The 26511-nt window shown below is 42.4% G+C and overlaps 2 protein-coding genes across 2 annotated transcripts; one reads left to right on the top strand and one right to left on the bottom strand.

Moving 5' to 3' along the window:
- Positions 1-218: 218 nt before the first annotated feature.
- LOC110499095 (aconitate hydratase, mitochondrial) lies at positions 219-19569 on the bottom strand. The gene is made up of 18 exons (XM_021575991.2): positions 19551-19569; positions 17804-17907; positions 16469-16611; positions 15969-16227; positions 14483-14575; positions 14082-14240; positions 13798-13948; positions 13444-13548; positions 13127-13218; positions 12936-13041; positions 12564-12721; positions 12204-12277; positions 5137-5248; positions 4731-5012; positions 4368-4559; positions 3954-4086; positions 2314-2435; positions 219-2174 (listed from the first exon to the last, which is right to left on the bottom strand). Exons 2-18 carry the CDS (start codon positions 17837-17839, stop codon positions 2043-2045), a joined length of 2349 nt encoding a protein of 782 aa, XP_021431666.1. The 5' UTR covers positions 17840-17907; positions 19551-19569; the 3' UTR covers positions 219-2042.
- Positions 17932-25444, top strand: phf5a (PHD finger protein 5A). The gene is made up of 4 exons (XM_021575994.2): positions 17932-18347; positions 18739-18762; positions 23213-23379; positions 25253-25444. The coding sequence occupies exons 1-4, from the start codon at positions 18296-18298 to the stop codon at positions 25340-25342; spliced, it is 333 nt and encodes a 110-aa protein (XP_021431669.1). The 5' UTR covers positions 17932-18295; the 3' UTR covers positions 25343-25444.
- Positions 25445-26511: the final 1067 nt, after the last annotated feature.

The raw sequence follows: 26511 nt of genomic DNA, 5'->3' as shown, positions 1-26511 counted from the left end.
GCGGTCTGCAATTACACCCTTCTCGGCTCAGCGGCTTTGGAGAAGTGTGACCAACTGTCTATCATGCTGCATAGAGATGGAAAATACAATAGATAATAACATGGTGCAAAAAAAATTAAAAAAATAAACCTGTCCTAGAGGATTGTCTCTCTCCCTCTCACAGAGACAAAACATTTTTTACCCCAGACAGCACAACTTAACCCACAGAGGCAGTGGTCTATAGGCATTGAAATGTCAGTTTATTTTACAACACATTGCAACTGGATAGCACTCATTTCTGCAATAGAGAAAAAAATAACACCGAAAGACATTTAAATACACATGGATCCAAACACTTTCCATACTGTAGACAGGAGGAGGTTGGTGATGATAGTACAAGTGATTGAGATTGTTTGGCATGAGTGTTTCCTGTCTAGGGGGTCAAGGCTAGAAGGGATCCAGCTTTGGTCAAATTAAAATCAAAAGTATATTTTTCCCCCTTCATTTTAACTAACCCTTTTAACCCTTTTCCTAACCTAATTCTCAGAATCTGCTGCGCATGTTCTAATCTGCTACGAAAAGTCAAATCTGATGTTAATTTGACAAAAGCAGGATCCTTTCTAGCAATGACCTGTCTGGGGGGGGTGTTTATTGAACAGATATTGAGGCCATGGTACCATTTCTCCCATTGCACAGCAGACTCGGAAAGCTGCTGCACTTCATCACTCAACTTTAATGCAGTTGGGATTTGGTGTTTAAATGCGTTTTATAAAAATACAGAAAAATTCATACATTTGTAATTCCTTACGGATATGTTTCTAGGCAGAGTTAGCTAGTATGTTTGAGAGAGTTCCCATACACTGCTAAGCAATGGGAGTGTTTTAGGTGTCTTTATCACTGAAGTAAACCTGGTGTCAAAGACAAGGATTTTTTTCCTGGCCAAGTTACCAGACTCAGACAAACTCTGGGCACTAACATGTAAGATTAGATAAAAGAGCGCAAAAAAACACAGGACAGGGCGAAAGAATCTGGTAGTCCAATCAACACTGTTCTGAGGAGACCGCATTAAACATGTCAATGCACATCCAAGCTTTGAGAGAGAAAAAAAACACAATCACTAAAATATTTGAAGCTTTGAACTGTGTTGTATTATTATTATTATTATTCAGTGGTGGTGGGATGTTGTTACAAAGAGGTAACATGCACATATAGATAAATCAACTTGCCTCGTATTACCCAGCATGTGTATTCTATTCTTTGTATTTTGGAGAATATACCACAAAATTAACAAAACACATCGTACGGCGTGTGGATAGAGCAGAAAGGACAAAGCAGACACCCGATCACTAACGCAGATAGACCGTGCCGCCTGCAACAGATAAAGTGCTACACTGGTGCAACTCAGAGGCAAGGTGAGTGAATACAGGACTGACTGAAACAGACTTCAAGCCTCACCAATCGGTTGGAACTGATAACAGGAGGAGCTGCGATTGGCAGTGTATTAGGTTACCGTTCTGCTCAAAAGTAGAGCGTGTACATATGACACTTAACGGTAAGTGTCCCTTTGTATACAGTATCTGCGAGACAACATTCATGCCTGACAGTTAATTCTCTGTCTACTACAGCAACTCACAGTACCTTAAAACAACTCTACAGTAGTACCCATCTATGTGTATGCACTCCTATCTGTACTGCAAAGTTTGATGCGTTTCTTACATATGAAAAGTTCTGTGGTTTGTGTTTGACTTGTCTATACAGTGCAAGGCAGTGGATGTCACATGCAGGGGTTGATGATTGTACTGGAATCGTGATATTGGAGGGGTGTGGCTTTTATTCTTTACCAAGTCTCAAAACTCTTAAGTCGCCTCCTCTCCCTCATCACTGATTGGTTAAACAGAGCTCATTAACAAGTACTTTTACCTTACAGATCAGTGATAAACATAAGGAGAGGGAGGAAGCCATTCAAGAATATTGAGACATCCCATATCTTTAAAAACACAGCATGTCCCCCTGTCCTCTCAACCCCTCCCCCTGTCTCTGTAGCTCTTCTTCCCTCTCTCAAGTTACTGGAGCTCTTTCATTCTGTTGAGGGCCGAGCCGGCCTGAAACCATTCGATCTGTGTCTCGTTGAAGGTGTGGTTCAACTGGAACTCATCTTTGGTGCCGTCACTGTGCTTCACTACTGTAGACAGGGGCTGGAGGGGCAGGGATACACCATTAGAGATACAGACATGTGAACCTTCTGGAAACAAAGTCCCAGACCCTAATCTGGAGGTGGGCGATTCTGATCCTGGACAGTCTCAAAGCCTACAGACTGGTGTAAGTGCCACTCACCTTTCCTGGGGCGAAGGTTGCAAGTCCTTTGATGGAGATCTTGTCGTCTGGGCGGATCTTGTCGTAGTCAGCGGGGTTCTGGAAGGTCAGGGGCAGCATTCCCTGTTTCTTCAGATTTGTCTCTACAGAGAGAAGGAAAGAAAAAAGTTTAGTTGAATGGATGTTGAAAATGAAGTTGGCGAGAGAAGCAATGTAGATGCAATGCAATGTTCTGCTTACACACAAACTGTCCCTTTTAGCCTGTACGCAAGTTACCGTGGATCCTGTTGTAAGTTAACGTGGATATAGGGCTGGGCGATATGGCCAAAATAACATGGTATTCTAAATGTTTGACGGTATTTGATTAATAAAAGTTCTACATTTGCTTTATGAGTAGTGCGTAATACCTATTCTAAATTATACTGTTCAATTCAACAAAAATAATTTCCTGCATTTACATGAATTTCTGCACTCATGAGAATTTCCACAATTAGGGGGGGGGGGGGGGGGGGGGGGGGACACTAAAAAAAACAAACACTAGGCCTCTTTTTTTTTTACCCCTTTTTCTCCCCAATTTCATGGTATCCAATTGGTCCAGTTAGTATTGTCTCATTGCTACAACTCCAGCACAGCCTCGGGAGAGGCGAAGGTCAAGAGCCTCCGAAACACAACACAATCTAGCCACACTGCTTCTTGACAACGCACATCCAACCCGGAAGCCAGCCGCACCAATGTGTTGGAGGTAACAATACACCTGGCGACCTGGTCAGCGTGCACTGTGCCCGGCCCGCCACAGGAGTCGCTAGTGCGCGATGAGACAAGGAAATCCCTGCCTGGTCAAACCCTCCCTAACCCGGACGACGCTGGGCCAATTGTGAGTCGCCCCATGGACCTCCCGGTCACGGCCGGCTACAACAGAGCCTGGGCTCAAACCTAGAATCTCTGGTGTCACAGCTAGCACTGCGCCACCCGGGAGGCCCCTAGGCCTAATTTTTAACCAAATGTTGCAATTGCGATTTAGATCAAAAACACAGGTGAACTCAGGAATCATGGAAATAGAATGTTTATTTTATAGCTAGAATATAAATAATAGTGGTCACTTTGAACACAGTGTTGTTTGACATGACAACGAATGAAAATGCCTTTGACTAGTTATTGTGACAGGGTAGTAAACAAAGTGATGTTCAGTGTTTCCTATGGGACCCCATAATCTTTGGCTACATTAAAGATTTAATGTAGCCAACATATTCATGCTTCGCCTATTCCTCTGATTTAGAAGATACCGTTGCACAAACAACATGCGGATTTAAGCCTCCACCAGCACTGGTATTAGCTAGCTACGCTTGCTCGGATTCAGTACTTTTATTAGCTAGTTAGCGATTAGCATTAATGGCTAACACAATTTAGCTTAACTTGCTAAGAAAATACAAACTAGCTGTTTGCAGATGTAAGAAACAAACAAATGTGGATTTATATTAAGACCAAAGTGGAAACATTGTCATCATCAACATTGTTGCATGTGCTGCACTGACCATTTACCAAACACTCAAATACCGCTACAGAAGGTATAGTAAAAACCCAAACCGGTACGTGCATCAATACCGGTATATAGTAAGATACGGTATACCGCCCAGCCCTAAGTGGATCTTATAGTAAGTTACCGTGGATCCTGGCAAAGCTCTTGACAATGATGCATCTTCCTCCCAGGTGCCTGGGCTCCAGGGCTGCATGCTCTCTGCTGGATCCCTCACCGTAGTTGTCATCTCCCACAACCACCCATGACAGACCGTTGGCCTGGGAGAAGAGGAAGGTGAGGGGAGTTAAAAAATACAATTAAAAAAGGGGAAACCATTAAAATCCCTAATCAATTGCCGTTTCTTACATTGATGGCCAAATGTTTAAGGGAATGCCTAATCGATATCAATCCCTCTTGGAAAAAATGATAAAAGGGTCTGAATCTTAACAGACAGACTTTCAAAGGGAAATTAGAGCGCAAAGTACACTTGTTGAGCTCAAGTAAGGATGTTGTTTGAGCTAGGGGTCATGGATCATTGTTCATCATCCGGGGCGCTTACCTTGTAATGACGGGCGACGTCAGGCACACCACCGTACTCTCCTGTCAGCTGGTTCTTGATCTTGTTGACGCCGTCGTTCTCGATGTTGACTGCTCCAATTAGCATGTTGTTGGAGATGTTGTCAAGGTGACCACGGAACTTGAGCCATGGACCAGCGGCGCTGATGTGGTCTGTGGTGCATTTCCCCTTCACCTGGAGAGAGAGCATGAATGGTGGAGTGGGAAAAGGAGAACAAGAGTAAGGGTGACTGGAAAGGATCACATTTTAAAAAGGAGTCTTCAGTTACAAAATATATTTCTATCTGAACGTTCTATAATGTCGCACCCTCCTGAACAAACCCCAGATTATCCTTTGACCACTGACCTTGATGAGGATTTGCAGGTCCTCCAGGTCACCTCCGGCCCATTTGTCAAAGGGCTCCAACAGCTGCAGCCGGGTGCTGGTGGGGCTGACGTCCACCCTCAGCTTTGAGCCACCCTCGGCAGGGGGGTGCTGGTAGGTGTCCTGACCGGGGTCAAAGTCCAACTTGGGCAGCTCGTCTGCACTGGGGGGCTTTAGCTTGAACTTTTCTCCATTGGCGGCCGTAAGGTAATCAACCTCGGGGTTGAAATCCAGGGTTCCTGCGATGGCCAGGGCTGTGACGATCTGGAGGAGCAGAGGACAAGGGAGAGAGAGGCAAGGTGTGTGTGCGCGCAAGTGTATAATATTTCTATGCGAGTGAGAAAAGAGAAAGTCAGAAAATAAGGTGCATTTAGTGTCCTAAAAGTACCTCAGGGGAGGCGACAAAGGCATGTGTGGCTGGGTTGGCGTCATTCCTGGCGGTGAAGTTCCTGTTGTAAGATGTGACGATGGTGTTCTTCTCTCCCTTCTTCACATCACGCCTGAACAGAAACATCAACTCAACACTGTATCCCAAATGGCACCCTTTTCCCTATATAGTGTACTACTTTTGACCAAGTGCACTACACAGGGAATAGGATGCTATTTGAAACACAACCAATCTTAAAAGACACATTTAAGTCTAAATGAATAACAGAATGAACATAAATAGGGCTGTGGCAGTCATGAAATTGTCAGTTGGTTATTGTCATGCAAAAGTCTGCAGGTCTCACAGTAATTGATGTTAATTAACAAACACGTTTAGCATCTCCAGGCCTCCACACAAAAGCTGCTGATGCGGGTCTTGGCGCCTTTGGAGCAAAATCAATTGAATATACACCATCACAATATATCCCTTTAGGACTATCCTAAACAAACAAAAATAATATTGGGTGATCGAGAGTAATCTGTTTAAAAACGTGTATTTTACATTTTTAGACACATCCTATGTGTTTTAACCTAATCAACTATATGCACTGAGCTCGTCTTATGCTTTGAGTGCACCGTTTGATGAAATAATTAAAAGGCTGACCGCAGTTGATTTGATTGTGCTGGGCGGGCTCAGACTTCCTGCGCAGTGTTAAAAAATAAATAAAAAGACATTGAGTGACTGACGAGCACCCGTTGTCTCTCCCTCTTTCCTCCCTGCTGCAGCGACCAGCACAGAACATCAGTGTTTACTGCGCTGTTTGTGTTACTGAACCTGCAAAATAATTACAGCCATTTGACAAAAGTTCTGTTACAGAATCCCTAATTTGTTTAAGAAAAACATGCCCTATTCCAGCAACCATTCCTCTCGTTATGTGACACATGTATGCATCGCAAAATGGATGCAGAGGACATGACAAATAAACTTGAAAACGGGGGAATGTTTACTGCTTGCTCAGGAGGGAAAAGTGAAGTCAGATGTGTGGAATAAATTTGACTACTTGTGGAAAATACTGGCAGCGCTGTGCGCCAAACAGGTGCTGTTAGATTACAATATACATTTGTCTGATGGTTTGGAACAATGTAAACACTAAATAAGCGTACCAGACTTTTTTGGGGGGGGAGGGGGGGTAGACCTTTATTACAGCAAAGACTAAAAACAGTCGCATGCATTCGTGAATGCAATTGCTGACATGGAATGGTTTATTTATTGTTTACGCAAATTATTCAAGGTTAGCTTTGTTATTTTAAAACAGACGCTTGATTGTATTTCAAATCATGAATGACTTATGCTGTGTAATGACATGAACGACTGAATGACTGCTTGATACAGTAGCCTATATAAGTAGCTTGATACAGTAGCCTATATAAGTACTGAAGTTACACGTTGCATGCGCGAGCATCGCAAAATACATTTAGAAACCTGTTATTCAATTATTGCGCCAACGAGCGTCTGCGATGCCAAGGGCTAAAATAGAACTCCTTTCTATTTGTGAAGCAGATCGAGCTGAAAGTCCTGCCTCTCCCATCTCCTCATTGGTTTATAGAAGCAGGTACCCACGTGCCATTTCCTAATTGGTTATACCCACGTGGGTGATTGAAAGATGAACTGTTTTGCCGGTAGCCATGGTAATACTATGAAAGTGTAGATGCCAATCACCATATAAGTTCAAAAGATGAAAAAGCCTGGAAGGAGGAGAGATGACTAGAAGCGATTCGGCTGGCCGTTTTATGTGTGGATTAATTGGCGGAGTAGAGGAGCTTGTGCATTTCAGGTAAAATAAACAACTCAATGTTTATATCACAGGCCAAATTAGCTAGCAAGTGCAAGCTAACTAGCCATACAGGTTTACTGCTTTTCGACCTGTCCCCAAATTAATGTCATTGGTTCAGAGTTTGTTTTGCTATTTTAACTTGCGTGTCGTGATCGCGTTTGGTGTAGGGGGACAAAATTAATTTATGCACGATAGCGCACGGTTTGGGTTCCGTATTAGGCCCTACAGCTTGATGGTGGTTAAGGCTGCTATACTAAGCCTACTAATGTTAATGACATTGTTATTATAACGATCATAATAACTAAGACCAAGAAATGGGTCATTATTATAAATATGAGACAACTTCGAACAGTGTAAACACAATAAACAAGTAATACCCTAACAAAGTGTAAAGCCTTTATTACAGAAGAGCAAAGATTTAAAAAAACAGCCGAATTTGTGAAATTGTTTCAGAGGTTGTGGTTGCTTGAGGCTCACGGAATCAGTAGGCTATTAAACACTCAAACAGGCAACACAAGCAGGATCTGGCGCGCGCAAGATATATTAATGGACCTAATTAAGTTAGGGTTTCCTCACTATTCTTAAGGCAATGGCTGTTCTCGTCTCCAGGGTTCGTACAGTCAGCGGCAAGTCAAATTTATGGACTTTCAAGTGATTGTTCAAGCACTAATATTTATTTAAGGACCATCAATCTGTAAGTTCCTATTATGCAATTTTTCCTAGTCGCCAACAGATGACAGTATATCGCCACAACCTCATGAAAAAAAGACTGACTTACAAGTTCTACTCAATAATACCTGTTTCATGACTACATACCTTAGTGCTAAGTCAGAACTGAAGATGTTGACTGATTTCCTTATATGAACTGTAACTCAGTAAATTGTTGCATTAATATTTTTTGCTCAGTGTACATATTAAATTGTCTTAATATTTAAAATATGTCATTAAAGTAAATTCTGATAGTGTAAAGTGTAAAATGTTGCATTCTAAACCCATTTGAAAAGAAACAAGTTATGAATGCGTTTGATAAAAGATTAAAGACTCTCTCGGGCACCTATTTAGAATTTTAGGGACCCCAAGTTTGGGAACCCCTGAATACTAACCCATCTCCCTGCTTGCTTCAACGCTTCCTCACTCTGCATCTCCTTCATTGCAACCTGACTCACCACAGTCGGGTTCACTACTCTATAAAGAAAAGGCATTTGGTTATGTCAACTTATAGTAGCCCATCTTTTAATTATAGCTAGCTTAAATTTCAGTCAACTGCTCCTGCTGAGGTCAGGCTCCGTGTAACGTTAGCGTCATCCTTCTAGCCAGCTAGTTATAGCTAGCTACCTGGCTTATAGCCGGAGCCCTTGAGCTACCTAGACATGACTGAAATATCAGCGACTATTTACTAGTTGGACACTCATTCTCTGAAAGTCAGGCAGGGGGTTTGTTTGGGGTGCGTCTTGACACTGTAGGGGTTGATGGATGTTTAAAAAAAAAAGTTCAGTCAGTGGAGACTCTCTGCCACTGTAGGTCTGGGCTGAGTAGTTTGTGTCCTCTCTGCCTGTCGTGGGAGGAGTTTTCCTCCACTACATCCCTGATTGGGTCTGGCAAAAACATCAATATCCCGCCAGGCATGATTGAATCTACATTTGCCCGGCATTTTAGCTATCGATGTGAGGTTCGGAAGCACCTAAGTCAGTTATGTACCTGCCTTGCTAAGTGGCAGTGTGGGTGAAACACCTGAGGAAAGCAAACTCTGTAGTCTGCCTGATAGTGGGTTCGCTAGACCAATACATTCCTAATATTTTTCATAAACATATTTGATCATTTTTGGTTTTAATTTTAAAGTACTTTTCAAGTACCAACTTCAGAAAATGTCAGATTTTTAAGGCCTTCCAGTACTTGAATTTCAGAGCGTACGTCAAGTACTTTAATCACCTTGTGCAAACCATGCCGTCTTCTAACTCCACTGCTGCCTCCGCATTGGTTCTTACCACCAATATTCTGGGTAACATTGCTATTATGGACATAGCAACATGGTCTAGGAAAAGGTGCCAATTCAAAAGCGCACTGATGTTTCAGAACCACGGACAGCGAACCCTATCTAACGCAGGAGAAAGTGCATCGTTATTGTGTTGCAAAATTGTTCTTATATAATAACCATATACAACTTCAGTAACACGTCTTAGTGATGGACCGCGCCGCCTCCACAATGGATTAGTCCACTCAGACAGGTGTGAATCAGACAAGTGTCTTGTACACAATTTTTTAGTGCTATATGCGTGACAAAATAAATCTCGGTCGACCAAATGCCTATCGACTAAATGGGGTCAGCCCTATATCCATTCATTTATTTTAGGCAGGTCTGAAGATACATTTTCTTCATATCATAACGTATTTCAGAAGAACAAAATACGTGTTGGCCTACTACTGTATGTTATCTGGCTATGCACCATGTCATAGGATATGCTTATAAATTCTGTGCCATTATTTTATAGTAAGAATATAATTGAACGTAGCTGAATAAAATAAAAATGATATTTTTCCCCATTCAGGAGCATGCGCATAAGTGGCTATATTGAGTGTAAAAATGATAATTGGAAAATGGTTCTGTACGCTAGATTTAGAGTTAATTGCTACTTTAGTTGTGAATTATACAAACCTTAGAAATCAAACGATGCAGTGTATTCGATAAGTTCGGACCCCTTGACTTTATCCACTGTTACTTTACAGCCTTATTCTAAAATGGATGAAATTGTCACCCCCCCCCCCTCCCCCCCTCAATTTCCACACAATACCCAATGACAAAGCAAAAACAGGTTTGTAAAAATGTTTGCAAATCTATTAACAATACAAAACTGAAATATAACATTCACATAAGTATTCAGACCCTTTAAGTACTTTGTTGAAGCACTTTTGGCAACGATTACAGCCTCAACTCTTCTTGGGTATGACGCTACAAGCTTGGCACACCTGTATTTGGAGAGTTTCTCCCATTCTTCTCTGCAGATCCTCTCAAGCTCTGTCAGGTTGGATCGGGAGAGTCACTGCACAGCTATGTTCAAGTCTGGGCTCCGACTGGGCCGCTCAAGGACATTGAGACTTGTCCCGAAGCCACTCCTGCAATGTCTTAGCTGTGTGCTTAGGGTCCTGTTGGAAGGTGATCCTTCACCCCAGTCTGAGGTCCTGAGCAGGTTGTCATCAGGAATCCCTGTGCTTTGCTCCATTCTTCTTTCCCCTCGATCCTGACTAGTCTCTCAGTCCCTGAAAAACATCCCCACAGCATGATGCTGCCACCACCATGTTTCACCAGAGGGATGGTATTGGCCAGGTAATGAGCGGTGCCAGCTTTCCTGGAGATGTGACACTTGGCATTCAGGCCAAAGAATTCAATCTTGGTTTCATTAGACTGGAGAATCTTGTTTCTCATGGTCTGGGAGTCCTTTAGGTGCCTTTTGGCAAACTCCAAGCGGGCTTCCATGTGCCTTTTACTGAGGTGGCTTCCATCTGGCCACTCTACCATAACGGCGTGATTAGTGGAGTGCTGCTAAGATGGGAGAACCTTCCAGAAGGACAACCATCTCCACAGAGGAACTCTGAAGCTCTGTCAGAGTGACCAAGGCCCTTCTCCCCCCCATTGCTCAGTTTGGCTGGGCGGACAGCTCTAGGGGGGAGTCTTGGTGGTTCCAAACTTGTCCATTAAAAAAGAATGGAGGTCACTGTGTTCTTGAGGACCTTCAATGCTGCAGACATTTTTTTGGTACCCTTCCCCAGATCTGCACCTCGAGACAATCCTGTCTCGGAGCTCTACAGACAATTCCTGCGAACTCATGGCTTGTTTTTTGCTCTGACATGCACTGTCAACTGTGGGGCCTTATAGACAGTTGTGTGCCTTTCCAAATCATGTCCAATCAATTGAAATTTACCACAGGTGGATTCCAATCAAGTTGTATTGTAGAAACAGCTCAAGGATGATCAATGGAAACCGGATGCACCGGAGCGCAATGTCAAGTCTCATAGCAAAGGGTCTGAATACTTCTGTAAATAAGGCATCTTTTTTATAAACTATCAAACATTTCTAAAAAAAATCAGATGTTGCCTGGTCCTTATGGCGTATTGTGTGTAGATTGATGAGGAATTGTTTTTATTTAATCCATTTTAGAATAAGGCTGTAATGTAACAAAATGTGGGGGGAAAAAGGGTTCTGAATACTTTCCGAATGCACTGTACGGGCTGCATGATGCGACTATTGATGATTTGAGAAAGTCGCAAAAAAAAAAAAGAAAGCTGCCACTACCTTGCCTCAGGCTGCACTCGCCGTTTCATATTCTCACCCATCAGACTATTCTCCAGTTAATCTTTACTAATATGTCAAATTAGTTTCGATTTAGAATGGCCCATTATTAAATTGGCAAGATAAAAAGACATGTCATCCGTATACACTGGAATAGCGAAGATGCTACTTTCCTGCAGGTATGTTTTTTACTCTGTTGGATAGGCTACTTGAGTAATTTCGCTGCACGACAGAAAAATGGACACCCAAACATGTTCCTGCAGATACCCAGTGCTTAATTTGGGAAAGTGATTTTCACAACGAAACATTTGATTAGACTGTTGACAGCCCCTCTCTGCACACTGGAGAAAGGGAAGGAGAGAGTAGAGAGAAACTCACTGTGGTGAGATTCTGTAGCTTAAAAGGGTATTGTGTCAGCCTACTTATTTATACACGTTTTCCTGTCATGTATATTATGCGGTAAGCCATGTATTGTACAAAGACAATCATTATTTTAATTCAGTTCTCTTGGGGGTGGGGGCTTGGGCTCAAATATAGGCCTATGCTTATTAATTCAAAAAACAGCATATGGCTGTTTTGAATTAATCGTCACCTTAGAAAAACACTGTCCATTTCATTGTGTTAGGCTTTGAAACATCCACAACTGTTTTCCACTCAGTTACAACCTGTTGAACTTCTTTCTTCAAATTGATCAATCACAGTGAGGGGAGTTTTAAAAGCATATTCCGTTTTCATGCGATTTGTGATTATATTTGCATTGATGTCAGAGTGGTTCGAAAGGACAGTAGAGCCCCTGAGTACCAGGCCATTAGCAACCTGATGAATGTACTACTAATGCATGTCCAGAGTGCATATCTGGAGATTACCGTGACCCAACGGTCACATCGAATTTTACTGAGGTCATGACTGCCAGTAATATGATCACCTCAACAGCTCTTAACATAAATGAGTAAGTCAACTAATTATTACCTGTCCCACTGTCCAATGCAGGGTCCACAGGCATTGGCCAGGACCATTCCACCAACATCACCAAGGATCTTGGACTACAGAACATACAGTTTCAATTAGGAGCAGCTAAAATAAGTAGTTCCTGCTGAATATATCAACATCCAAGGCTCCAATTACAAATTGGCTACATATGATGCCCTTAAAACTAGAGAGCAGAGTTGTGCCAAAGTTGACATCCTCCTAAGAATCAAGGATGTTAACAATATTTTACAACAGTTATCCTGACGCCCTGATTTGCTAGGTGAGTGACCAGCACCCAAGACATCCCTGATCATATCCCCTTCCCCTATACTAGACATCTGCCCGTGCCCAGGGACTCACATATCCATCTCGCTCGATTGTGGCGCGAATCTGTTCAGACCCGGGGGTGATGGTGAACGCAGCCTTGCACTTCAGACCTTTGTCCAGGGCCTGTTTGGCCACGGAGGCAGAGCGGCCCATGTCCTCATAACTGGAGTTGGTGCAGCTGCCAATCAGACCTGAGGGGAGGGGACAGAGCTTAAGGAGCCACCTGCTGCATGTCTACTTTCTCAGTAGAAAATCTATAGATCAGTATACAAGGCTAAAGTCAGATGTATAGTTAATAATATAGTAATAGCACAGCAATAGCACAAAAATAGCTCTAAACAGAGACATGGTTGTGAGAGCCAGTGGCCAACTGTGAGGTCAAAAGGATCTGAAGGCTGCACTGACCCACTTTGACCTGCAGGGGCCAGCCATTTTTCACTGCCGTGGCCCCAATGTCTGCCATGGGGTGGGCCAGGTCAGGGGTGAAGGGCCCGTTGATGTGGGGCTTCAGCTTTGAGGGACAGAGAAAAGTAGCATGGTTAGGTTGGGGGTGTGGGGGTGTGAGAGAGAGAGAAAGAGCAGGGGAGGGCACTCACCTCATCTAGGTTGATCTCGACCATTGAGTCATACTCACAGCCCGCGTCAGGAACCAACAGGTCAGCGTAATCGTCAGCCAGGGCAGCAATGTCTGAGATAGGGAGGGCAACCGGTCAGATAAATGGATCAAACATCTCTTTAAAATGAAATGACAACCCTTTCAGGGGAATGTCCAAAATAGCATCCTATTCCCCTTAAGGTATTATATAGGGAGCCATTTGGGACACATTCCCAGGACTTCCACAAACATTTTCAGCGTATAACCGGAGATCATTGCACATCACACACAGGCGTGTTTGACGACATGAAGACTGACCTCCACGGCCAGTCTTCTCCAGGTAGGTCTTCATGCGGTGGTTATAGGGGAACACAGAGGTAGTGGCTCCAATCTCAGCCCCCATGTTGCAGATAGTGGCCATTCCTAAAACCCACAATGGTCTGTAGGTTACTATAGGCATTTCTACAACACAAAATCACAATGTGGCTTGATAGTAAACACTTTGATTATGTATGGTGTGAGGAGCACAAAATAAAACAGAAGTACAGTATATTAGATCAGAGATCAGCTGGTCACCATCCTAGATAGATTATGAACTGTCTCATTGACTGCATAACCACTATGAAGTGTGCAGTAGTGTGCAGAGGTAACAAAGTCCTCCCTCCCTCTGACCTGTGCAGGAGATGGAGTCCACCCCAGGTCCGTGGTACTCCACAATGGCTCCAGTACCTCCCTTCACGGTCAGAATCCCAGCAACCTTAAGGATCACATCCTTGGGGGATGTCCATCCTGACAGCTTGCCTGTCAGCTTCACCCCAATAACCTGTCGTTGGAGAACATGGTTAAGTGAGGTTTATGTAATATCAGTTGTAGAAATGCATTATACCACAGTACTATATTACTGGGGACTTCAGGAAAAAGGTTTCTGTTAAATATAAACTAGGAATCACACTTACATTGGGACACTTGAGCTCCCAGGGGATGCCAGCCATGACATCAACAGCATCAGCCCCTCCCACTCCAATGCAGATGGAGCCCAGTCCGCCACCATTGGGTGTGTGAGAGTCTGTGCCAATCAGCAATACCCCTGGGTAGGCATAGTTCTCCAGGATGATCTGAAATGGTGCAATATGGTAGTCAAATATGGTACTTGCCACTGCAAACATAGCTCTTCATTATAAATGTGCAATATCTTGTTAACATAACATCACATTAACATAATGAAATTCTGGACCTACATTCATAAACAATTTATTGGAATGTAATTATATAATCAAGTGAATGCATTATCATAAATCAACACTAGGAAAAATAGTGCCTTCAAAAGTGTAATTTCAGATTAGCCTCATTACTGTACCTGATGGATTATGCCAGAGCCTGGTTTCCAGAAGCCCACTCCATATTTAGCTCCAGCACTGGCCAGGAAGTTATACACCTCCGCATTAATATCCTAAGGACCAAGAGAAAAGGACAAATATTATTACTGGTACTTTATTCCCTAGTCCTGCCTCCATCCCCCAGGACTGAGGACTTCACATTTTAGTCATTGAGCAGACGCTCTTATCCAGTGCAACTTACATGAACAATTAGGGTTAAATGCGTCGCTCACGTCGCCAGCTCGGTATTTGAACCAGTGAACTTTCCGTTACTAGCCTAAAGCCATTAACAGCTAGGCTACCTGCCTCCATCCCCCTACCCAGGACTGAAATATCATGATTTTAGGGGCAGGGTCATTTGGCCTTGCAGAGGCGCCCAACCTGCTAGGTCGCCAAGAACATTAACCAAAAGAGCCAATAAATGCATTTGAAAAAAGAAACGCTAGTGTTTTTTGGTTAAGAAAAAAGTACTAAAATAATTAGCTATGTCAAAGTGTAGGTGATAGGCTATGCATATTGGCTACAGCCTCATGTCCACACCAACATGAGGAGGCACCAAACTTGAATGAAAAATATAATGTAGGATAATTAATATTATCACCTAAAGGCTTGATTCTGTCAACATACTCAAGATAGGCCAGTGCCTGTTGCACACCACAACGTCACCCACCTTGCAATCTGAGCGGAGTCAGTCAGCATTTTGAAGCCATTTAACTATAAAATGTTTCAAACCTGGACTTTTTATTTTATGAGGCATGTCTTACCTTACTTCAAAATAGCCTAGTCAAATTCTGGCCATAGGAATGTTGAGGGAATTATTTTTATAAACCCTTCCTCATATCATTGAAACCAGTAGGCTATTTCTCTCATGTTCAACTTTCATTGTCCAGCAGCCAGACACAATCCTAGCTGCAGCTTAATATCTTCCCCCTTTCTAAAGCATATTTTCATTTGCCACATTTCCCCGCGAATTGCATTTTGGAAGAGTCGCACATATAGCCTACTGCCTTGTGCACGTATACTGTGAAGAGACAACAGTTTATCAACATATCAAGCAAAAAAAATCTGAGCTTTTGCACCAGCCCAACTGCTTTTAAAACAGTTTTTTTTTCATGAATTTGGGATCTATCATCCCACAACTGTTCCAGATTCTGTTTGGAATATTTATTTATCATACAGAACGAGCTGACCAATAGAAAATGTATATTTTTGTACTATGGGGGATAGTAGATTGACATAGGCTATTACTTTTGATAAATGTTATGTAACTTGTTGACTGAGGAAAAGTAAATGTGGACAGTCCCAATTTATTCAATGTGTGCCTCGACATTAAATAAGAATGACACGCACATTGTATCCCCAGATTATTATATTCAGCCACTTTGGCCGCAAGGCATGGATTTTGTTAGGGGGCAGACGGCCGTGGCTGTCGTCGGGAAAATTTTAGGCCTGTCCCTGACCTCTCACCTTTGCCCTTGCCAAGTCCTTGGCTCCTCCAATCTGGGCCTCGATCAGATGATCACAGTGGATGGTGGAGGGCACGGCCACCTGGGGCAGGCCACTGCTGATGAACTGCAGCATGGCCATCTGGGCCGTGGCGTCCTGCATGGCCACGCGGTCCGGTCGCAGACGCAGGTATGTACGGCCCCTGGCAATGTCCTGCCCCACAGGGTCATCCAGATGGCCGTAGACAATCTTTTCTGAGAGGGTGAGGGGACGGTTGAGTCTGAAAGGGAGGGCAGAGAGTGTGCAGAGTTACTGTAAAGGGCTACAAGTAGCTCTAATTGTACAGCTGACAATTAACATAAAAAGCCTGCGTTACAGTCCCATCATTGCCTAGGCAAGACATTGAAGTTGGCTTAGTCAGAAACAGAATGGCACCACACTAGAACAGGCCTGCCACCCATGTCACTGTAAACATAGTGAAACAGGTACATGTTCTAGTGTAAACAGAGAGGCATACTGACCTCTTGCGCACAATGTTGACATTCTCATTGAGCTTCTCATAGTTGACAAAGTTGCTGGGCTCAAAGCGGCTCATTGACACTTTGGCCTTGGCATTGAAGGCTGCAGACACGTGCAGGCGCCGCACACCCTGGCCCAGGGCAAGCTGGGGACAAAGATAATAATAATTTTAAAAAGTAAACATCAAAATAATTTGGGCCTAGAGTTAGATAAGTCTTTGGTTGCTGTACTGTAGCCCATGAGTAAACAACTTGGATGAAAAAGTGCACTTGCACCCACAATGAAATAAACCATAAAAAGGGAAGGATGGGTTTATTACAAAGTTATGCACAAGTGTGTGTATAGAGAGCAGTATGTGGATTGGAGTTGCCAATAAAAACTTTAACATTTTCTTGTTGAGCACATAAAGACCCATTCTAGCTCAAGGTGAAACTGCTCTTCCTGTGCCTCTAGATGGGAGCAGTGGAATTGTATGGCTTTAAGGCCTTTCGTTGTATGGAACCAGATGAGATCATAGCATTGGCACAATGTGGGGTTAACAAGCAGTCGAGAATATATGCATGTGTTTGCCAGCAAATAAAAAGACAGTTATCTGGAAAAATTCTAATGTTTAGTCACTAATCAGCACTAAATGAGTCCTTCAATTGAAATCCCTGAACCCAAGCATACAACTGACAGCTACAACAGCTGAGACATACAGCAATACACAGGTATTGTTGTCTTTCTGTGTCACCAAAGAGGTGCTGTCACTCAAAAGTATGGGGAGGAAACCAGATCTATGAACATCAAACAGCTCTAGAGATCAGATAAAGATAAAAACACCTTAGCATAACGCCAATATATCCATTTAGACTTGAAATAAAAAATAAAAAGACCAGAAAGTCAAGATTCGTATGACAAACTGCATTCTAATGACACCCCTCACTCCGGACACTAGTCTAACCGTGTTTTCACTGGACATGCTGCGTCGTGCTTGCCAGCGCCTTGTGCGGTTGCTATGCGCACTAACCTTGCGTTAACCTTGCGACCAACAAACGTGTCCTCGGTTGAAATGACATATAGAGCGCAATGACATCGTACATTAGGGCACCTTCATCCAATTTCCAACGTTACAAATCGCTTTAAAAAGCCATATTTGTGTGGAAATGACAAACTTGAGTTCATGACGAAGCTTTCACTCAGGACAAGATGACCTGGGTAGTCGGCAAGACTGATCGTACTCTCTCAGACAAACATCATATATAGACATCAGGTCCACATCCAAAGTGCATTCACTTATATTTGAAGGTGAACTCTCACACACTGATGGTACATAAATGTGATAACATGTCACCTACCTGCAGCCGGGCAACGGTGAGACAGTATGTCGCCATTTTGTTCACTGACAAAGATGTGTCGAGCAGAGGTGACGTCAGGTTTTGTAGCCGTCTACGTCGCGTGTCTTTGCAGGAAAATAGAACGCACGTGTAAAGTTGTATTAGAAATATAGCTTTTCTGTGTCCTACTCTAATTTAGAATTCAGAAATGTATATATCATATTTTTATTAACTAATATGCGACATTAATGCCAAACATTAAATCCTTTATTATGTAGAAAATATTTTGTATACCTAGCTGCAAGGACCCTGGGATGAATTATGTGCAGTTCTTATTTATTATTCTCCCTTTGAATTTAGCCAGATTAATTCACTAACATATCCATAACCATAATATTTTACCTAACGTGAAATAATCTAAAATAATATGATCCGAAAAAGAAACTAAACCGAAAGAAAGGAAGAAAGGGTCAAAGTTCAACATAGCCATTGCATGCCCTGCGTTCGACGACAATGGCTAAACATCATCCAGATTTGATATTTTGTAGAAAACAAGCCGGTGTCGGTAAGCTATTCGTTTTATTTTTTACTGCATATGATTGTATTACTACTAACTTCTTGTCAGCAATGATCCGTGCTGTGAATGGGTTATTGCTGTGCTCAAGCCTTTTGTTGATAGTGGCTAGCTAGCTAGGCTAGTATAGTAACGAACATGCTAGTAGGAGCAGTTAGCAAATGTTGTTCATTCATTTAGCTAGTTAACGTTACCATAACTTGCTTCTTCGTCAACCCTTTGGCATGCCTTCTAACGTTATAGTTAGCTATATTGAAGCTAAATTGACTCAACTTCGTTATTGATTGCATAACATTACTGGCGTAGCCAGCTTCATGAAACAATTATTTGTTGGCTAAGTTACTGTACAATTTTCAGTAACTGATTTCTGTTTACTTTTCAGCTATTGGAAGATTGTGCGAGAAATGTAAGTTTCAATATAACGTTTACAACTTTACATTCATGTCGGTGGGTTGTTAAGGGCCGCGACGCTCGGTTTGAACATGCACACATCACTTGCGGTACGGTTTTGAAAGCATAAGGGTTTTATCTTTCATATTGGCAATAAATAAAATGTTTAATTGATACCCCCTAGGGTTCGGGTTCCCAAGCGGACATATTTCCATGTTACAGCGCTTGTTTAAGGAAAGCAGATTGAAGACAGTGCACTCACTACCTGTGCTAATTAACGTTAGCTGTCTGCGTCTCTGAACACCTGTGTAAATGGAAGACAGGCGCCAAAAACGTTTTGTCACCGAAAAAGACTGCATGCTGCAGCCGTCTTAAAACAGTGTGTATTTTGCATTTGTGAAATTATTTTGATTTGATATGAAAGTAGAGGGATTTTTGTTTCTAGAGCCGTATCGCTATTGAGAATCGATTCACGTTTAGATTGAGTGTTTGGCTTCCAGAGCCAATTCGCCCTTTAAACAGAACATATAAAGGTCCTTTCACTAAGGAGTAACGTCAGGCTCATTTAGTCAAATATTGAGCTAAATAAAACCTTTTCATACATAGTTGGCTGAAGTGGTCAGAAGGTGACTTTTTGGACCTGAATGCCAATGCATTCAGGAGATACAGGTGCTCAAAGTTGACCCCATTTTACATACCCTACCTAGCTACAGTTTGTTACGCAAGATATGTGACAACTATGTTTCCATACTCGAGTATACAGCTTAGTTTATACAAAACGTCGCTATAGATTTTTAAACTAACCTGCTCCTGGCGATACCTTCTTCGTTCTCAACTCGGGAAAGGTTAAATGTCCAGTTGCAGGTGGTTCTACAAAAACCAGAGAACTCAGGAAAATATTAAATCATGTTTTGTACTGCGCGAGGAGGTTCCTCGCCATCTTAATAAGCTTCTAACTTATAGCCTATGTCACTTGTGCAATACGCAAGCACCTGTGCTCCGCTGGCCTCTCCTTAAAAAACGCTCATTAGCCCTTCGGAGTCCCATGCAGGAATAGCTAGACTAGAATAGCTTGCTGGACATTTATTTTTTTGCATTTCTTATACCAATACACTATTCGAAGAGGGGCGCAAGCTCTTTGTTGCTGAATGTTAAGCACAGCAGCCCAGTAGAACTCCCTGGTAGATTGAAAGAAGCGTGAACGCGGTAGGGTATAGCAGTTTATTTATTCAGACCCATAACCATTTGATATTTGTCAAGAGAAGTGAAAGCCTTCTGCATCTAAATCTAGTCCTATATTATTAAAGGATGACATTAGAATGGTGAAGATAAGGACAACTTATTTAATTTAACTGTTGAAAGCGAGGAAGGAATAATAGCGCGATAAAAAGGTGGGAGGCTAATAACATTTGGGGAAATATTATGGAAGGTACAGTGTACCTCAAAAAAATAAAGGGAACACTTAAACAACACAATGTAACTCCAAGTCAATCACACTTCTGTGAAATCAAACTGTCCACTTAGGAAGCAACACTGATTGACAATAAATTTCACATGCTGTTGTGCAAATGGAACAGGTGGAAATTATAGGCAATTAGCAAGACACCCCCAATAAAGGAGTGGTTCTACAGGTGATAACCACAGACCACTTCTCAGTTCCAATGCTTCCTGGCTGATGTTTTGGTCACTTTTGAATGCTGGTGGTGCTTTCACTCTAGTGGTAGCATGAGACGGAGTCTACAACCCACACAAGTGGCTCAGGTAGTGCAGCTCATCCAGGATGGCACATCAATGCGAGCTGTGGCAAGGTTTGCTGTGTCTGTCAGTGTAGTGTCCAGAGCATGGAGGCGCTACCAGGAGACAGGCCAGTACATCAGGAGACGTGGAGGAGGCCGTAGGAGGGCAACAACCCAGCAGCAGGACCGCTACCTCTGCCTTTGTGCAAGGAGGAGCACTGCCAGAGCCCTGCAAAATGTCCTCCAGCAGGCCACAAATGTGCATGTGTCTGCTCAAACGGTCAGAATCAGACTCCATGAGGGTGGTATGAGGGCCCGACATCCACAGGTGGGGGTTGTGCTTACAGCCCAACACCGTTCAGGACGTTTGGCATTTGCCGGAGAACACCAAGATTGGCAAATTCGCCACTGGCGCCCTGTGCTCTTCACAGAGGAAAGGTTCACACTGAGCACATGTGACAGACGTGACAGAGTCTGGAGACGCCGTAGAGAACGTTCTGCTGCCTGCAACATCCTCCAGCATGACCGGTTTGGCGGTGGGTCAGTCATGGTGTGGGGTGGTATTTCTTTGGGGGGCCGCACAGCACCCCATGTGCTCGCCAGAGGTAGCCTGACTGCCATTAGGTACCGAGATGAGATCCTCAGATCCCTTGTGAGACCATATGCTGGTGCGGTTGGCCTTGGGTTCCTCCAAAATGCAAGACAATGCTAGACCTCATGTGGCTGGAGTGTGTCAGCAGTTCCTGCAAGAGGAAGGCATTGATGCTATGGACTGGCCCACCCGTTCCCCAGACCTGAATCCAATTGAGCACATCTGGGACATCATGTCTCGCTCCTACCACAGACTGTCCAGGAGTTGGCGGATGCTTTAGTCCAGGTCTGGGAGGAGATCCCTCAGGAGACCATCCGCCACCTCATCAGGAGCATGCCCAGGCGTTGTAGGGAGGTCACACAGGCACGTGGAGGCCACACACACTACTGAGCCTCATTTTGACTTGTTTTAAGGACATTACATCAAAGTTGGATCAGCCTGTAGTGTGGTTTTCCACTTTAATTTAGAGTGTGACTCCAAATCCAGACCTCCATGGGTTGATAAATTTGATTTCCATTGATAATTTGTGTGTGATTTTGTTGTCAGCACATTCAATTATGTAAATAAAAAGTATTTAATAAGAATAACAATCGGTTTCAACCCCTAATTACTACCAGTAAGATGGCCCACCCACCGTCAGAATAGACATTCCCATTCAAGTTGACATCTATCTATTCCCACTCAAATCAGCTTTTTTTGATGAGTGGTCCTCAACCATCTGTGGTACCATTTGAAAGTTGAAATTTCAACTTAATTCACATTGAAGTACATTAATCAGCCAAAGCATGACACCCACCCTCTATTCAAGAGTGTGCTGTGTCTCAAACGATGGCAGGCACAACACAAATACCACAGATTAAAAATAGGGTCTAAGCTACATGTATGAACAATGAAAAACATTGCGTTTACGCATTTTTAAATAATCAACGTTAAGGGGGTGGCAAACAAGTTTGACAAACAACCCTATTAGTAAGTTTTCATATCAAAATCAACCGTTTTATATTTTTCAGTGACAGAGACTTTGTGATGGTAGTATGGGGTATGCAAAACGGGTCAACTGAGCGTCTTGATCTCCTGGATGTTTTGACATTCAGGTCTAAAAATACATTTTTAGACTACTTCAGGCTAACATGTATGGAAGGATTCATGCAGTCAGAGAGGTATTGAACTCTTATGGAATGACCCAATAGACAGAAGTCAATGTCCCCCTCTCCCAAACTGTGTAGTTAATACTTTTTTTCTCCTCTTCCTCAGATTAACTCCATACACCCTGCAGTTAATAAATAAATAAATATATATATATATATATATATACTACCGTTCAAAAGTTTGGGATCACTTAGAAATGTTCTTGTTTTTGAAAGAAAAGCAGCTTTTTGTCCATTCAAGTTGACATCTAGGCGTCTGTTTCTCAAACTAAACACTAATGTACTTGTCCTCTTGCTCAGTTGTGCACCGGGGCCTTCCACTCTTTCTATTCTGGTTAAAGACAGTTTGCGCTGTTCTGTGAAGGTGGAAGTATTACACAGCGTTGTACGAGATCTTCAGTTTCTTGGCAATTTCTCGCATGGAATAGCCTTCATTTCTTAGAACAAGAATCGACTGACAAGTTTCAGGAGACAGTTCTTTGTTTCTGTTCATTTGGAGCCTGTAATCGAACCCACAAATGCTGATGGTCCAGATACTCAACTAGTCTAAAGAAGGCCAGTTTTATTGCTTCTTTAATCAGAACAACAGTTTTCAGCTGTGCTAACATAATTGCAAATGGGTTTTCTAATGATCAATTAGCCTTTTAAAATGATAAACTTGGATTAGCTAACACAACGTGCCATTGGAACACAGGAGTGATGGTTGCTGATAATGGGGCTCTGCACCTATGTAGATATTCCATGAAAAATCTGTTGTTTCCAGCTACAATATCCATTTACAACATTAACAATGTCTACACTGTATTTCTGATCAATTTGATGTTTTATTTGATGGAAAAAGTAGATTTTCTTTAAAAAACAAAGCCCTTTCTATGTGACCCCAAACTTTTTAACGGTTATATATTTCAACACTTTGATGGCTTTGTTTATGTGCATGGCTCAGTTCAAAATTGCATTAACACACTCATCCCTCTCTCCCCACTCTCCCAGGCGATGGAAAGTGTGTGATCTGTGATTCGTATGTGAGGCCGTGCACTCTGGTGCGCATCTGTGACGAATGCAACTACGGGTCGTACCAGGGGCGCTGTGTCATCTGTGGAGGTCCCGGGGTGTCTGATGCTTACTACTGCAAGGAGTGCACCATCCAGGAGAAAGATGTAGGTGTCCTATCCTCTCACCCCTTTCTCACACTCTGCTTGTAAAAGGAGTAGGAAGATCTGCACACTGAATGCTCCTGTATAGTTAATATAATCTACATTGGAATAAACTATATGGGATAATTCAACAGTGTGCAGCAGGTACTTCTTTTACAAGCTCAACCTAATATTTATTTATTTCTTAGTTCCAGTCTTTTGCTTTTAGATTTGTGTGAATTGTTAGATACTACTGCACTGTTGGAGCTAGGAACACAAGCATTTCGCTACACCCGCAATAACATCTGCTAAATATGTGACCAATGAAATTTAATTTGATTTCTACTCCTTTCACAACATTTAATGTTGTAAACAATTTATAGATGTCTAAGCAGGAAATTGAAATGAAAGTGGTTCTGTAATTTTCAGCAATCCAGTTTATACCCATTGTCTCACGTCAGATAGCGCAACGATTCTGTCGGGATTGAGGGATGAGCATCGCATATGAGTAATACCGCCTGTTAGAAGACAATGGTGTACCATAAATATTAGAGGAAAGGAGAAAGCATTTCCCATGGAAAGAGATGATAAAGATTCCTGTCTGTCAAAGTGGTCTTGCTTTCTAATAGTGTTGCACAGGTATACAGGCACCAAAACGTCATGCCAACATTTTAGAATACCCTAGTACCGTTTCATATGATACTAGCGACTTTTTCTGTCAGACCGATCTAAAGAACCTGCTGGCTCCTGTTATACAATGTTTATAAAGTCAGTTGAATTTAAGCAACAGCCACTAGTCTATTGTATGCAGGTTCAATAATATCCACTTCACTTTCATTCACATATCAGTTGTAGCCGCATCCCTACCAGCCCTCACTCATCTGCTTTTCCACGTCCTCTCTTCACACACAGCTATTCCTGTCTGTTTTCTTCATTTTTTTCCCCCACAAATATTATTTATTTGCGATGGCTAGTGGGGATCCAGACCCTGATGAGTCTTCTGTTATTAGATTTGTACATTTTGTTCGATTGGAGCAGTGAGAAATGTTGATACATTGTATAATTTCATTTCCCAAGTGGGCGCAGTGGTGTAAGACACTGCATCTCAGTGCTAGAGGTGTACCAACAGCCAACTTGGTTAGAATCCAGACTGTATCACAACCGGCCGTGATTAGGAGTCCCATAGGGCGGCGCACAATTGGCCCAGCGTCGTCCGAGTTTGGCCGGTCTAGGCCGTCATTGTAAATAATAACTGACTTGCCTAGTTAAATAAAATGAAACTTTTTCTTTTCACCCCTCTACCAATAACTGCCCTTTGAGGGGAAACGTCCCTCCCTGGTCTTTGTGGTTGAATGTATTTTTGAAATTCACTCTTGGACTGATGGACCTTACAGATCATTGTGGTGGGGGGGGGTTCAGAGATGAGGTAGTCATTAAAAAGTCATGGAACTATTATTGCACAGTGTGAGTCCATGGAACTTATGGATTTGTTAAGTACATTTTTACTCCTGAGCTTATTTAGGCTTGCCATGAAAAAGAGGTTGAATACTTATTGACTCAAGACATTTCAGCTTTATTTTGTATTAATTTGTAAACATAAAAAAATAACATAATTCCACTTTGACAGTATGGTGTGTTGGCCAGTGATGACAATCTCAATATCACTAAATGTTTCATTCAGGTTGTAATGCAACAAAATGTGGAAAAAGTCTAGGGGTGTGAATACTTTCTGGGCTCAGAACATGTTCGGCTTGTCATAAAACCTTCCCAATATGTACTACCCGTTAAGCTCATTTTTTTTCACACTGAGGTGTCTTGGTTTCTATACTGCCACTCTGGTTTATACCTGCACTAACCATTTGCTACTCTCTCTACACTTCTTGGTTTGACCCTACAGCGAGACGGATGCCCCAAGATTGTGAACCTGGGCAGCTCAAAAACGGACCTGTTTTATGAACGGAAGAAGTATGGCTTCAAGAAGAGGTGAAGACAGGACAGTCCAACATGCTTTGCTTCAGTTTAGTTTTCACTTTTCTTTTTGTAAACATGTTTTGACAATACAATAAAGCTTTCTTTTATATTACTGCAATGTATGTATTTCCCTTTAGTTATAGGGGTAATGATCTAGTGTTCACACTTCTGAATTGAGCGTTAGACATTAAAGTTCTAATTTGATATCATGAACTAGAACTGGGGAATGTCCAGCAGGAAGGGTTGACTAACAACTCTCATCACCTGACTCAACAGTGGATTTAAGCACGCTCTCCTGATTTGAGATGTGATTCAGTGTTCCATCCCCACTTGCAAATCTAATCAACACCTCTACATTGAAATTAGATACGTTTTGTGGATGCACAAATGTTTGCTGTATTCACAATTGGGTACAGCCCCTAACACACATCTATTGTTGGTCTTAGCCACGTCCTCTTTTCATTTCTTCCTCCATACCTCCCCCACCAGATGGCATCTTTTCAGTTTCTCAGAGTGGCTTATGCAACACCAGGGGTGTATTCACAACGAACCAAACGAAACTGAGGGGCCTACCTGAATTTGTCCAATAAACTCATTTTTGGTGCGAAAGGTTTTCTGTTTGAGTAAACCATTGCTATTGCAAAAGGTTGGACTGATGATTACACCCCTGGCATGGCCCAAAAAAAAGAGTCCAGTTTATCCCATGGCTAAGTTGAGAAAGCTTTGTCCTAAAGCTACTGGTGTGTTCCTTTCTCTGGATGGTTTCAACTGTCCTGTCTAATATTTACACAGGCAGGTACTTCAGCCCCAAAACACCTTCACTGTTTTCAACCACACTTTATTTATATATACAGGACATACAGTAGCCACATGCAACAATATGTAGAAACTAAGTCTAGACAATTCTCAAACAGTTAAGAATTTCCCCTGCACCAGTTGAATAACAGATGTTAACATTTTCTTGGTTGTAGCGTAATAAAGTAATTGTGCTAGTGTTTAGGGGGCACCCAATCCAGTCCGTTTCCCTTCCTGACATTGTTCACTGGTCGGTTTAATCAAGATGTACGTAGCTTATCTGAATCAAATTCTTGATTTGTCTGTTCTCAATCATCTACTTCCCAACATGTTTGATCTATTGAGTTTTATAGTCAAAGGACTGGAATAATTACAATCACTGCCACACAA

The sequence above is a fragment of the Oncorhynchus mykiss genome, chromosome 20 (genome assembly GCF_013265735.2).
Source record: "Oncorhynchus mykiss isolate Arlee chromosome 20, USDA_OmykA_1.1, whole genome shotgun sequence".
Taxonomy (NCBI): Eukaryota; Metazoa; Chordata; class Actinopteri; order Salmoniformes; family Salmonidae; genus Oncorhynchus; species Oncorhynchus mykiss.
The sequence above is the reverse complement of the archived record's forward strand: the minus strand, read 5'-3'. Positions and strand labels throughout refer to the sequence as shown.